The sequence below is a fragment of the Dioscorea cayenensis genome, chromosome 20, assembly GCF_009730915.1.
Source record: "Dioscorea cayenensis subsp. rotundata cultivar TDr96_F1 chromosome 20, TDr96_F1_v2_PseudoChromosome.rev07_lg8_w22 25.fasta, whole genome shotgun sequence".
Classification (NCBI taxonomy): domain Eukaryota; kingdom Viridiplantae; phylum Streptophyta; class Magnoliopsida; order Dioscoreales; family Dioscoreaceae; genus Dioscorea; species Dioscorea cayenensis.
The window spans coordinates 32,564,278-32,579,546 of NC_052490.1; the positions used below are offsets into that span (position 1 = coordinate 32,564,278).

At 32.6% G+C, this 15,269-nt stretch overlaps 2 protein-coding genes across 4 annotated transcripts; both read left to right on the plus strand.

Moving 5' to 3' along the window:
* Nucleotides 1-4,294: 4,294 nt before the first annotated feature.
* On the plus strand, nt 4,295-9,341 carry LOC120251229. 3 transcript variants are annotated; one of them, XM_039259768.1, is made up of 14 exons: nt 4,295-4,384; nt 4,915-5,338; nt 5,849-5,925; nt 6,011-6,169; nt 6,306-6,657; nt 7,557-7,675; nt 7,762-7,834; nt 7,912-8,135; nt 8,213-8,269; nt 8,402-8,519; nt 8,598-8,705; nt 8,777-8,947; nt 9,038-9,097; nt 9,164-9,341. In XM_039259768.1, the coding sequence occupies exons 1-14, from the start codon at nt 4,356-4,358 to the stop codon at nt 9,260-9,262; spliced, it is 2,070 nt and encodes a 689-aa protein (XP_039115702.1). In that variant the 5' UTR covers nt 4,295-4,355; the 3' UTR covers nt 9,263-9,341. The 3 variants fall into 3 exon arrangements, with proteins under 3 accessions (XP_039115702.1, XP_039115703.1, XP_039115704.1); XM_039259769.1 differs by having other exon boundaries at nt 9,186-9,279; XM_039259770.1 differs by lacking the exon at nt 8,213-8,269 and having other exon boundaries at nt 8,435-8,519.
* Nucleotides 9,342-10,583: 1,242 nt separating this feature from the next.
* LOC120251470 (protein NINJA homolog 1-like) lies at nt 10,584-14,833 on the plus strand. Its single transcript, XM_039259984.1, has 3 exons — nt 10,584-10,734; nt 11,960-13,135; nt 14,024-14,833. The coding sequence occupies exons 2-3, from the start codon at nt 12,070-12,072 to the stop codon at nt 14,515-14,517; spliced, it is 1,560 nt and encodes a 519-aa protein (XP_039115918.1). The 5' UTR covers nt 10,584-10,734; nt 11,960-12,069; the 3' UTR covers nt 14,518-14,833.
* The last annotated feature ends 436 nt before the right edge of the window (nt 14,834-15,269 follow it).

Genomic DNA, 15,269 nt, shown 5'->3' on the forward strand with positions numbered 1-15,269 from the left:
ATTGGTAAAAAAATAAAAATGTTATGAGAAATTAAGAAAAGATGTGACTTACGAATCAAATAAAAGAAAAGATCACAGAGTTCATTAGTCATTTGGCCAAACTTAAATTCTCAAAGTTTATTTCCAAAATAAAAAGTTTGGTTTATCAATAATCCATTGCATCCATTGGCAATGATCCTATAATCAACTCCAGTAGAGCGCAATCCATCCTAAGAAACACATCTTGCTGGATCCGGGCACACCATTGAACCCAACTTTCCACACATAGTTTTTTTGAAGAAAAAGAGCTATTGAGAGCTATTTATTAAAAAAACAAATAAAAGAAACACAAATAAGGGCAAAAACCCAGTACATAAGAACTCACGAGCTAATAACAAAGTTAAACAGCTAAAACAAAACAAGCAAAGAGATATTAAAAAATGGTAACCATAGCTTCTAATACATTTCATTAACCATCTTGGGAGATCCATGGCTTGGTTAAAAAGCAAAATATCATGGCATGATCTTCTAAGGTTGTGTACTTTTGAATCAATCTCTGACTGTCCGAAGTGAAGATTTGATTAAGAAATTGCTTAATCTTATAACAATCAGTAAAGAGGACAACAACTTTGATCTTCCTCTCATCAGCAATTCTGAGTCCAAGTTCGGCAGTAGTCAATTCAACATCCAATGCACTAGATTCTGTACTATTGGAACAACCTAAAAGCATCGGTTATAAAAGTCAATGATGTAAAATCCACAGCCTCCGGAAAAAGTATCTGGGAGCCAAGAAGCATCAGAAAAAATAAAATAGCTATATGGATAGTTCTTAAGGATGTTCATAAAGAAATACTCCCTTTGTTGATTTGCACTCTTAGAAATATCCTGAACTTGATCAACCGAGGACCGGGTAATCCAATAAGGATCCAGTTGTTGACCTTTGAAAATAAAGCAACATCTTGCTCACCAGATGATCCACATAGTAGGAACAATGATGGAAGCAATGTATTTGGCCTTTGAGCTATTCACATTCTCAGGCCAGAACCCTTTCTGGATATTATTAAGCAAAATGGAACAAGAATGAGTAGAGATACAAGGCTTGATCCAAGCTAACCAAATAGAGGAAAAATTCATCTTGGCCAAAGTTGAAGGAATAACCTTCCAGTTTATAGTATCATATGCCTAATTCTCTATGTCTATTTTGACAATCATCCTAGGGGGAAAGCTACAATCCTTATCTAAGGTGTGCACAGTTTCGTGAAGGGTTTCAATATTATCAGATGAAGACCAGCCATGAACAAATCAAGATTAATTCTTCTATCCCAACAAGGTTGGGTAAGACAGTCTATAATCTGTTGGCCAAGATCTTAGCGATAATCTTGTAACAATCATTACACAAAGTAATAGGATGAAAATTAGAAATATTTTGAGGATTATCCTTTTTAATTAGGGATAAGAGCAAAGTGAACCCCCAAAGAATTAGGCATGCAAGCATTCTCAAAAATAATTAACAACATTAAAAAGCTCACCAGGAATATCAAGCCAAAAAAAAAAAAAACTTATAGAATTCAACATTAAATCCTTCAGGTTAAGGAATTTAAAGTTTTGAAAATTTTATCTTTTAGAGACCTTTCTGATGAGTTGATCAGTATCTTGGGGAGATAAAGAAGGAAGATCTAAAGGAAGGGCTCTCATAAGATCTGAAAAAGAAAAGCTAGAATTTTCAAACCAGAGATTACTAAAGTGATTTAGAGTGATTTGTTCAATCCCATCCTTACTAGTTTGAATATTTCCCTACTAATCAAGAATCTGAAAAATTGAGTTTTTGTGTTTATTCATCTTGCCACTAGTATGAAAGAAGGGTGTATTTAAATCCCCGTTAAGCATCCACATAAGTCTGGATCGTTGAGCCCATCTAAGGTTACTTTGTCTAAGAAAGGCACTATATTTATTGTGAAGGCTTCTATGGGTGATATAAACAGTAGAATCCTCAGAAATGACAGCAGCAATATCTAGAATTTGGGAATCAATGTCCATCTTCAATGAGGGCCTCTACAATTCTAATATCTTTGTCCAAAGAATTCAAGCCATTTATCCTCCAATCCAAAAGATTGCACTTAACTCTACAAAGGAGATGATTGAGAACATTCATAGGAGAAGAATGTGGCTTAAAATCCTAGGAAGATTTGACAATATAGTGACAACTGTGACATTGAGCATATTCAAGCCAATAATTTTCAAATCTAAAAATCCTAGTCTTAGTAGGAGTCCAGGAAAGCACAAAAATAAGTAAAAGAGAATGGTTGGAACAAATTCTCGGCAAATGAGAAATAAAATAAGAACTAAAACAGTGAGACCAATTAAAATTCACAAGACACATGTCCAACCTAGCCCCAACTACAAGCAGAGCTAGGTCTCCCATTGTGCCAAGTAAATTTAGAACCATTAAAATTAACATCAAGAAGAGAATTTTTTGAGATAAAATCATTAAAACAATCAGACTTACTAGTATAATAATTAAAAAAGCAACTTTTGTGTTCAGTATGGGAGCTAATCACAGTAAAATCACCAGCAATGCACCATGAAAAATTTAAAACAAAAATATGGGATGATTCATTCCAGAGATTCATTCAAAAATATGGGATGTTCAGTACGGGAGCTAATCACTGTTTGCTAAACCCATCAATTCCGGTTCAACTCGGATTAAAAATTTAGAAAGAGTATCCTACTTGAATTAATAATAATAATAATAATAATAATAATAATAATAATAATAATAATAATATAATGCAAGTAAAAAAAATTTCTCAATAATTATGTTTAATTATTCATACATATAAAACATATATTTATATTTTATGAATAAGCTAAATATACACAATTTTTTTTTCACTTTGTTTGATTTATAAATAGAGTGTGAATACAAAACAAAGAAGTGGTGAGGGGCAACATAAGTTAATGGTTTTTTTTTAAAGCATCATAACAACTTAAAAAATTTAAGTGAGAAATAAGAAAACTAAAAATATTATTATTATTAATTAAAATTAAAAATTACACTAATGTCTTGACCACTATACATTTTTTTTTAACCACAATCCATAATTGTTAGAAGGTCACCAACCATCATCGATCACCTATGATTGGTCATCAATGTCATTCAATTATTATCACTATCAAGTCACTTGCCATCGGTATTATTTAGTTACAACTATGAAGCAGTTGCATAAATAATATAAAAGATATCATAATAATTATATTATTTATCATCCAATCTTAACTCAATTAAAAGGAGATCAACACAAAATATTTTATATAGTATATAAAATAACATAAGCATTTGTTTTATATTTCACTTATTTATGAGGTTAATACTTTTTATACTGTACCCTCCTGAGGGAAAATGGACCCTGCAGATTCAAGACGAAGTTGGGTCCATGCCTATCCTTATCTTCGTTGGTTGATATATTAATATAATATAATTAATTGATTTGGTGTTATAAATAAATTTATATATATATATATATATTAAATAGATTGGCCACATCATCTTAAGATGTCCTTAAATTCAAATTTAAAGATGTCTCACACAATCTGTGTAATATCAAATAATACTTAACACTAACTAGTAGTGCCCAATCATAGTAAACAACAGTAACTCTATGTACCACCAATATAAAAAACAACTATTATATTATAATTTAATAACTGCAAGTCTGCAACATTGACACCTCACCAATGGCTATCTATAAATATCTATAGTATCCAATGTCTATAAATTTTAAAATATTAAAAAAAAAAATGTATGCTGGTATATGTATATACATATATGTTTTAATATATATATATATATAATTTGAGGATGCCACAGACATTGACACCTCACCCATGACTATTTGCTTGTTTGGACATAATAAAAATAATTACAAATACAAGTGTTTTTTATATCACATCAATTACTTTATATCAATTCTGTAAGTAATTAAATACGGGTGAAATTATGTTAATTATACATTTATTTATTAAAAAAAAATAGCCTGAAAAAACTCTACTTTAAATATAATAAAAACCATATTTTTTTTTCAAGTAATATAAAGTTGAGCATTAATATTCAATCCTCAATAATAGCATGATAATAATAATATAATACCAATTTGATTTTCTTTTTTTTTTATAAAAAATTTAATCAAATTGCATTTGTTTATTAAGAAAAAAAAAATATTTATGATGGAAGCGAAAGGTGGCGGGAAGCCCGAAGTCTCAACAGCCTCCACCTGGTTTTGGCCGCTTTGGCGTTTAGCACTTTGCATTGAAGAAACGCGCATACTTTAGCATTGAAGAAACGCTTGTTTCTCAGACCTTGCTGTGCTTGACGTGCCATGGCGACGGCGTCCATCTCTCCTTCCAGGTAACAATCTTTGCTCCACTTCTTCTCATTTCTTAAACAAATTGCATCTTTTTAACCAAAGATTTCACTAATGGGCTCTCTAGATATCTAATATGGCATAGTTGTTATGAAACCACTCACAGATCAAAAAAAGCCCTCTTTTTATGTTTGTTTGGTATTTCTTTTCTTTATATTTGTGTTCATTTGAGTAATTGTTAGATTATTGTGGTATTGTTTGTTTGGATCAGTGCAAAATGAAGGAAATAGCAAAAGTGGTGTTGTTTGCTTGAGCTTAGTTGATTGGAATAAAATGATGGAGATTTTTATTTTTATTTTTCCATTAATCATATCCCTTTTTTTGTATGCCTGAGTTATACACTGTTAGTAATAGCAAAATTAAGTGACAACTGGTATCGATACTCTACTGCAGTCCTTGGTGTTGTTGCTATATGTATTATGAATGTTATACAATCAGAGTTTCTAAATGATTATTTTGATTTTGCTTATTATGATGAGATGTTGGTGAAATTTTAGCTCATGTTGTGTTGCAGAAACTTTTTTTTAAGTTGGAAATCAGGGGATTTCAAGATCCATCCTGCATTTCTTTCATTAAAATCAGGATTCCAAAGTACTTGCAGAAATGGTTCTTCAAATAGAGTTCATGCATTGCCTTGGTTTTTTACCGATTTCACATCAATTCAGGGCACACATTTATCTAGACGATGTTCTGTTATTGTGTGTACTGGTTCTCAGAATTACGACTTCAATGAGAAGATGAAGCTGCCTTTAGATATTTATGATCATGATGGGAAGCTCATTTCCTATGTGGATTATTCTCTCAAGCTATTGCATGAATTGGCTGCAAATGTTTTTGCTGATTTTAAATCTCATGAATCCTCAAAAAACTTTCTGAAACTTGTCAAGGCATGGATAGGTGTGGATGTCGACTTACATCTCCGGCAAACTGCATATCTGGTATATAAGTAAATCAACACTATCATGGTCTAGATATCTTCCTATGAACTGGTTGTTGAAGGAAATATGATCAAAGTCATAAATTTACTTGAATTTTATGTTATTCTCATTTTACTTTTAAATTTGGTTTTAAATAGATCTGTCTCTCTTTATTATCAAATGATATATACCATTACTTTGACTTGCGAAATAAGCCTGAATTCAAGAATGTTAATATTCAGATTCTAAGTTAGAGTATTGATGACTCTGTCGTTGTGATCATGAATTTGTTCTTGACTAGATAAGAGTGTTGGTTGCCAAATAGTTTAGAGTTCTGAAATCCTTGTGGCTATGTCATGAGGCCCTTGTATTGATATTTTAATAGACATTCATGTTCTTTGAAGATCATATGTAGATATTTACTGCCATATTGTCTGAAGTTTGGCCTATCTTTTCATCTTGATCTTACTGCATCCCTTAAATCTCTGGAACAAATGTAAATTTTGAAAATTTGTTTTTCTGGATGTTTAGGCAGCAGTCTATGGTTTTCTTAAAGCTGTAATGGATATGGTTAGCATGTTTGATGATCAATATCTTTTATGCATCAGGTTAGTTTTGACTAACTTGTTGAAAAATATTTTTTTCCGAGGTGCAGTTCATAGGATTATTAATTTATCTTTTCTTTTGCTTCAGTCTTACATCAAATTTAAGCTTGATCATGGAATGCATCGAAGGGGTGTTGGGAAACAAGGACCTCGAACTAATGAAACGGTTTAGAATAGAACAAGTTCTTGTGTTGAATCGATACTTTGCTCCTTCATTGGAAAGATGGGCCTCAGAATATGCAAAATGGTCTATATTTTTCAATTTTTCTTACTAATTTTAATGTTTTTTTCTTGTCATTGTAGTTTTTTTTGCTTATGTTTATGAAATTTCCACTGACTATTGAAGTTATTGAGACTTCGTTGTTTTTTTTTCTCTTTGGTAGGAAGACATCCAATGAGCTTAAGATGATCTCTTTGACTATCAGCAGTTGTATTGTTGTTACAAAGTTGGGTGCCCAAAGAATTTCTTGCCCTGCATTTTACACATCTCTTGCTGAAACAATACAGGAACTTTTTGAATCAGCACGTGGTCTCGGATCATTAGGCATTTCATATCAGTTTGCAACCATGGCTGGTCATGAACATGAATTCTTGAACATTTTTGGTCCCAAGGTATTGCATCACAATACAGAAGATGAGATACTTTTTTGGATGACGTTGTTACAGAAAAAGCTTTTTGCTGCATTTGTTAAAGAGACTTTTCTTCACCAGCTTGAAGGTTCCTTTGATAATCAGGTAAACTATTACAATAAAACTTGCCTTGGGTCTCAATTTACTGAATATTTATGAAGGTATTACTAGATGCAAACCAAATATATCATTTGGACCCAATTGGAAAAAAAAAAATAAAGCTAATAGGATAAGAGACCTAGGTTTATATATTCAAGTTCATATTTACCAAATCAACTGATTTTGAATTATTTGTTACTTTAATATACCCTCTTGATACATGCTAGTCTATTTTAATAACCATGGTGGTGCAAACAAACTGATTAACCTAGGTCTGATACCATGTTAAATGCAAATCATTTATATTTTTCTAGACCAATGCAACCTATAAACTTAAACTAATAGGTTGAGAGACTTAAGCTTAAGTATTTAGATGCATATTTGTCAAATTAACGGATATGCAACTGTTAATTACTTTAATATACCATCTTGATACATGTTAATATTTTACATCAGCTAATTAGATTAGTATAAATTTGAATATATAAGCCTGGATTTCTCATCTTAAGCTTTCTTGTTGAATTAGCCTAGATTATATATTTAGTTTGCAACTAATAAAGTATCGGAGCTCGGTTAATTGGTTTCTTTGTTTTATTAAGAGAGCGGTTAGAGTAACTAATAGTTCTACATTTGTTAATTTAGTAAATATAGGCATAGGTTTCTCATCCTTTTAGTTTTAGTATTTGAGTTTATCATACCAAGATAATTAGTTTGGTTTATATCTAATGGCAATGTTTTGGTAGCTCTTAGTTACAAACTACAATCAAACAACTTTTCCTTAAAAATTGCACAGAATTACACAGACCTTTAAGTAAGATGTTGATCACTTATTTATTTAGTTGGCTGGGAATTATTTCATCCAAATGTTAATGATGCTACTAGTTTTCATTTAATAAGATCTACAGGTTTTGGCACGGGATTTGGCTATTCTAGGACTATTTGCGTTTCTGGGAAGGAAAACAAGACTGTTCTTATTGCATATGGGCATAAATGATATTGAAGAACCTTTGAAAAGCTTCATCTGGTAACCTTTCTTCGCTCAATGAGTGTTTATCTGAAATCTTTGTATATCTACTCATCAAATATATTTTTGGAACATTGCTATTGTAGTTACTTGGAATGCGGCATCCTGTTTGTATATCCGAATCTGTCTTCCTTATGCATGTATCAACAATTCATGGAGGTATACTTTTTCATTTGTTGAATATATTAAGCACATTTTTGGGCTTAACTTGATTTATAATATCATTTTTTTGATAGGTTGTAACCGAGGAAATTAAGTGGCTCGATTTATATTCTGAAGTGTCGCGCACTAGGCAACAAGCTAGAAAGCGGTCGAAACAACATCCTACACAAGCTGAGAAAGAGATAATTCTATCTGCAGTTTTTGGTGTTTGCTCAGACATATTCTCAAACTTTGCTCTCTACTGTAAGAAGACTCAAAAAACTCCGAGTGTGAATGTTGCGATCTTTTTGAATGAAAGGTAACTAAACAAAAGTACGACAAGCAAGAGAAACTTTTAATTTTGTGCTTACTTGGATTAGCTCAAATGTTTTGTAGCAAAAACCTTCTAAGCCTTTGCCTTGAAGATTACTGGGCTGCTTATGATAAAATATGGTAAGTCAAATGAAGTGGTCGAAAATCTCTTCTTGTTCTCATTGTTCTTTTTGATGATTGTTTGTGTTAACTTTCCCATTTCAAACAACAGTTTGCACATCCCCATTTCTGAAATAGTGTCATTTTTATCAGTTCGTTGACAGAGAATGCAAATTTATCATGTAGAGATCCCCATGAGAAGCTTGCAGATCTTACTGCTAATGAAATATTTGAACCACCAACAACTCCAAATTTTACAGAAATAGACCAGGTAGTACATCATGCATTTTTCTTTTTCTTTCTTGCAAATAATATATATAACATTGACTAACTGCTTCAAATTAAACAGCCTGTCTGCTCTGATAAGATCTTCGATGCATACCCTGAAGCTGTCAACACAGATCCTCCTCGGAGCATAATTGCAAAATATAGCCATTTTGTTTTATCTACTATGACAGTATGAATTTTCATTCTCTCTGGTGTCATTGACAATTGCAAATTCGTCACTAACTTGAAATTATGATATAGGATCTGTGCATGGGAATTCAATTGCTCTTTATAGACATATCGGTCACCATCTCCTTTCTTCGAAAACCACTCTATGGACGAAAGCTTACTACAACGGAAAGGAAGAAGATTTTTCAAACATTCATTGATGTCATTTGCGTCATTCCGTTGGTGGTACTAATGCTACTTCCCGTAAGTACATGCTGATAATGTTCCTCCTTAATAAAAAAAATTTAATTCTTCAGAACTTAATAAATCTTTAACTTTGGTTTGTTGGATTAGGTGACTGCCATTGGTTATGTCATTATCTTAGCAGTAATCAAGAAACTCATGCCGAATTTGGTAAATTTAATTTGCCTCATCACTTTCAAATCAAATTTATGCTTAATATCTGAAATTTCTGAACAGGTCCCTTCTTCATTTTCAACAGAAAGATTGGATGTCATAAAGCAATTGACAAGAGCTAAGAAGATGAAAGGACACCCATCTTGTGGCCATGTTAGCTGAAATGTTGCAAATAGTTAAACATATTTCTCTTTGTTCTTTCATTGACATATATTAATTGGTTGAGATATTTTTATATCAATTTGCTTCAATGAATTAATTAAAGTCATGAATGACAGCAACTTTGATGTTGGCTAAATTAATTATAAAAAAGAAAAAAGAAAAAGAAAGCAATGATGACTCATCTTGGTTATATTTATCTTCTATTCTTTAACTTACCTGTGTATTTAATAAAATTATTGTTTCATTGACTTGTGAAAGTTATCCAAGTCTTTGCAAAACTTTCACATGATATCTATGAATCTAAATTTATGAAAACTTTATCAACTAAAATTGTGTGTGTGTGTGTGTGTGTGTGTGTGTTTTTTCCAAATTAAAGGATTAAAAATATAATATGCAAGGCAAGTGGCCAAGCTGCACCTTCCTAGAAATTCTCACCTTTGTTTTCCTGATAACTTTATTTATCATATGCACCAATTGTTTTTATTCATGAATTGACTACCGCATTAATAATGTTTTTGTAACAATTAAAAACAAACGGACAAACAAATGAAACAACATTAGAATATATTATATTATAATATACTCATGTTTTACTTAGTTAATATATTTGATTTTTAAGTTTTAAAAAAATGTAAATTTATCAATGAGCTCTTGACTTAGCCGTATATGGTCTTTTGCAGTTATTTAAGGAGTTCATTTTTCAGGTATTTATTGAGCTTGTTCCATTTTTATACATCATTGATAAATAAAAATATGTGGTTTTATTTATAAAAAAAAATTTAGAATAAAAGCAGTTCAGAGATCTTTCTAAAAAATAGTCTAAAAACTATAATATGATAAATAAATTTTTCAAGATATATTTGAGTATAAAAAATTAATCTGTAAAGAATGAGAAATCTACTTTAGGTATTAAAATAAATTAGTTTAGACCATTTGACTCCTAAGAAACTAATTTTTTAAAAGCTTTAAAAATTAATATTTTTTAATATTTAAATTTGAAGTTTGATTAAGTATCTATAAATTAATATAAAAAATATTATTTTGAGTTAAACATGATTTTATACGTAGAAAAAACTCATATATATATATATATATTTACAGGCTTTCCATAATTTTTTTTAATTATTGAATATTTAAATTGAAGTAGAAAAAAAAGTTTCTAATTTGAATTAACGTAATTAATTAAAAAAAATGAAAACTTGCAGGGTCGTCAATGGACGCCTAAATAACCAATCAAAGGACGCACGTGCTCAATTAAAATTCTAAAAATAATAAATTATCATTTTTTAAGATAAAAAATTAAATAAAAACCAACAAAATAAAAAAAAAAGAGGGCCTCTTTCTGATTTTTCCTTCAGCTCGGGAGCTCTCGGATCTCTTCTTCGCACATCGAGTAAATTTCTTCGATTTCTCCTTCGGAGAGAGACTAATCGGAATCAGAGAGTGATCATTCTCGGATTTTTTTTTTTCAGGTTTGATTTGTTATTTCTCTTCAAAATTGGGTTTTTTTTCGTGTAGTTTGCTTTGTTTTGCTGAACTTTTGAGGAGTTTCGTTTATAGAGCTCAGAGACAAATCAGTGGAACAGTTGATGGGTGATTTTCTTTTATTTTTTGTTGTTATTTTTTTTTATCAATAAAAGTTTGGTTTTTGGAGTTAGTTGTGGATTTGGTGATTGAATTAGTTAATGAGATGCATGAATCCTTGGGTTTTTGGGACTGTCTTTGTGATTTTTCTCCATTTTAGGTTAAAATCAAGTCTTTTTTTTTTAAGGATTCTTCCTGCTTTCTTCTCCTTGAGACTGAATAATTTGCATATATATGGTTAAAAATTATTACATGCATGTTTCTTTTCCTCTGATCTTTGAATTTATGATTTCAAGCAAACCATGCTGTACACTCAATTATTTAGGGCAGGCGATCACACGCCTCCTAGGTTTTGCCTAAATGGTCCGTAAACTGGTATGATTTCTTCATTTTCACTGCACTTGAATAAAGTCTTTTGATTTTTAATTTTTTAATTTTTTATATTTGCCTGCAGTTATATAGGTATTTGTTTATAAATGATTATAGGTTCTACTTATTGAAATGTGTATAATTTGTGGGGTATAAAGTGATGCATATACTTGTCTATCCCTTGCATTCCATTTATTTGTTTGTTTACATACAGTTTGTAGTGCCCGCTAGAATGTAGTGTTTTCGGAAATTGTTTTTCTTTTTGGATGGAATTATTCTTCTGTGTTTTTCTTTTAGAAATACTTGAGTTGAGTTTAGTTATTTTGACTTTTTTTTTCCTAATTATAACTTTGAAACACTGCATGATTTGATCCTTAATGATACTTTTTTTGGCAGTCTACTCTGAATTGGATTTTAAACTGAACTTTTTCTATTTTGTGCTTTTTTGCTCAAGCTCATTGTCTTGGATGTTGTCTATTCTGGTAAGGTATGGTGGATAATTTGGAGTTCGATACATATATCGCTAATGATGTGCAATAAGTATGACCCCTTTTATGATGCATTTAGATATGATGCTTTCTATTTGAGATTGTAGATAAGTTTCCCTTTGGATTTGTATCTCATACGTTGACAGCTATTCCTGTTTCCTGTTCTTGATTGATGTTTTGCGATATTTCTTGGAAGTATTCTAGTAAAATATGATCTTTCCTTACAGCTCAGTAAATGTATTTTTGTCCTCTGCAGGAATTTATTGATCTTTACTGGTTATGGATTAGGAAGACTTTTCTTTGTCATCATCAAAGAAAGACAGAACTGACTTGTCTGTTAAGTATTCATTCGGTTCTACTGAACAAATGGAGGATGAAGGTGGGCTCGAGCTAAGATTGGGTCTTTCTTGTGGTGGATCATCGGGAAAATCTAAATGCAAAGACCGTCCATCTGATACTAAACCCGAGGAAGGAAGTAGTAGTAAAGGTGGGAACATGAATGCTTCCGATGCCTCATTTAAGAATTTCTTCCAGGCAGATGTTCAGAATAAAGATCAGGACAGGAAGCAAAAACAAGATAGTTTCTGGACCGACCTTGGAAAATGCCCTGCTCCTGCAACTGATAATGCTACTGGTGTGCATGGGAATTTATCTCAGTTTGGAAGGCGCCAAGATTTATGGGCTTCAAATAGTAAGACAACTGATGACGATGAAGAGAAATCAGGGTCAAGCAAGCGTAAATCTCCATTTGAAGAGGGTAACCTTCAAAAGAAGCATGAAAGGGCCGTTGAATATGCTGACTCAGTTTCTAAAAGTCCAATTGGTGTTACCATGAAAAATTCTCGTGTTTCATTTACTACAGATGATGGTTCCACCGGTGAAAATGAGGATATTGCAGAGTCAGAAGCAGAAGGCTCAAACTCCTGGTCAGTTCCACCACATGATGATAGTGCCAAGTGCTCTGACATTCCAAAGTACACTGATAAGCATGCTTTAAAGGACCCTGCTTTGACTGGGTCCCAAATGCAGAAAGGATCCTGCACCTCAGGCACTGAATCCACCAGTGAACTCGGAAAGGGACCATATGGGATGCCAATGCAATTTCAACCTCTAAATGTCACGACAGTGCCTTATCCAGTACCAGTTAAGGTACCAGCTCCTGTTAATGCACCCAATACAACAGGATTCCCTTCACCTTGTGTCATGCAACTGATGCCCTTGCAAATAATGAGGCGCCCCATGGTCCAGGCAATGAGCGCTAGCAACCCCACAGCTTGCTTTTTGGTTATTCACATGTACAACTTCCAACACTTGAAAACCAATTCTTCCTGGGCATTTGGTTCTCAGCCTCAACTTGTGTCCTCTTTCCCTGGAAGGACTGATGGTGCGTCTAATTCTGTGCATGCTGAAGATGATATGAAGATATCTCATGGTAAATCTTCTCTTCTCTAAGTTCAATATCCCCATTGAACATTTACTTTGTTGTTAGCAAATAGATATGCGATTGTCCATCATCAAATCATGTTCATGTTCTTCTATTAGGAAATATATATGTTTTACTTACATGAAAGTGGAAGGATTTAAGAGTTCATTCATTCAGGAGAATGCTGCATTACATGCTGTTGAATCTTGCTTCTCACAAGTCAATTGTCATTTTTAGTCTTGGAAAGGGAAATATTCTGTCATAAAGAAATGCTTAGCCTGATGATTGGCTTGATCATGGAACTCGTTAAAATTAATGAATTTTTGGTGTATACAGTAGATCGTGGATATGTCCTTGAGCTAGGTTTTTATTATTAAACCTCTAAAAGTGGCATAAAAGATTTGAAATGATAATAAAAAACAGCAATTTAGCCACATGACTCAACTTACCAAAACTTACGGGGATACCTGGTTCTCTGCCATATTAAGAATAATACACTGGCTTTTGAAGGTATTTAAGAATAAAGAGTATGAATTAAGCTGACCCTACACAGGGCAAGGTCCTGGATTTATACAGGTTACAACAGAGGATACCTGGTTATGTTAAGATACAACTATATAAAGTAACTATCTAATCAGGAGGCTAGTCTGATAACATAATATCATATAGATACATATGTTAATATTGTAATATATCTAGCAATCATAATTGATTCGTGGAGGATGGTCCTAGCCAAGGTCTTGTCAATACCTGTGATTCTATATTGCTTGAGTTATCATGAAGTTTCCAGATGTATGCATTACCACAGCTTCATTAAACAACATTAGGCATGATCATATAATTCCTTAAACTTATTTGAGTTTATGCTTTATATTTTCCTTTGGTTTTTTGTACTAGGTCCAACTTCATCTAGAGTGGCAAGCGGTTCAGCAGCAAATTTAACGTACAGCACATTGGATGCCATGAAAGGTAGTGGTGCAAAGCATGCTGGAGAGGCTTCCGCATATCAAGGTGAATCTGAAGGAAAGGGAAACAGTATAATCTTTAAGCCTAAGGAGACAAATAGTCAACATGTTGGGGAAGGCTTTGCTCAGGAAGGTTCTGCTATAAGACCTGGTATCGCACCGAATGTGAAATTTGGAGGTTCTGGTTCTTATCCGGATCTTCCATGGGTCTCAACCACAGGATCAGGCCCGAATGGTAAAACTATTTCTGGCGTCACCTACAAATACAACAAAGATCAAATAAAGATTGTGTGTGCTTGCCATGGGACTCACATGACTCCCGAAGAGTTTGTTCAGCATGCCAATGCAGATGCCCCAGTTTTAGAAAATAACACTGGCTTAGGAACAATTTCAAGCAGCAATCCAGCAGCCTCAGCTCACAGTTGATTTCAAGAGACCCAAAAAGCTGAACCAGGTATTTCATGAAACATTGTTGTTCAGTAACTTGACAAAAGCAGTGCTGTGCTGTCGAAGGCATAAATCACCATGATAGTTTCTCAGATGTTTATTTCCTTAAATTGTCAGTTATTTTTCTCTTTGGCTTCAGTTTCTTCAAACACTGTGCCGATTTAGTTTTTATGTGGTATTTTGACAGATGACTGTAAGCTGCTGAAGTCATTTTACTCCTTGTCAAATTTTCAGTTTATGACTCTGTAAACCACATTACAATCTGAGTATCAACTAGCTAGGTTGCTTTTTAACAGTGTATGTTTTACTCTTGGCCATAAAAATAGTAACTCATTGCTAGATGACAGTGAAAGCATTATCAAGTAAATTTCATCCTTTTTGAAATGCAGATTGATTGATCAGCTAAGTTGAGGATTATAATTAAGGTAGGGCCTGGTAGATATTGGAATTGCAGCTATATGGTCTCATCTATGGATCCTATCTCCTCTTATTGTGTTCTTGTGTAAAACATTTCTATGCATTCATTCTCCCTGTGGTTAGCTGATGTGAAGCTAGCTGATGCTTAATGTGAGTTTTGCAGCAATCTTGTACATTGTTTTTTTTACTCAGTTAGCCTTTCATTATCATAAGAGATGACACATTATTTGATAAAGATATTGTGTCAAACTCAACAATATTTTTCCCAATTTCTTAATTGAAAGCCAGTGATTGAGTTTATTTGACTGAAAAGT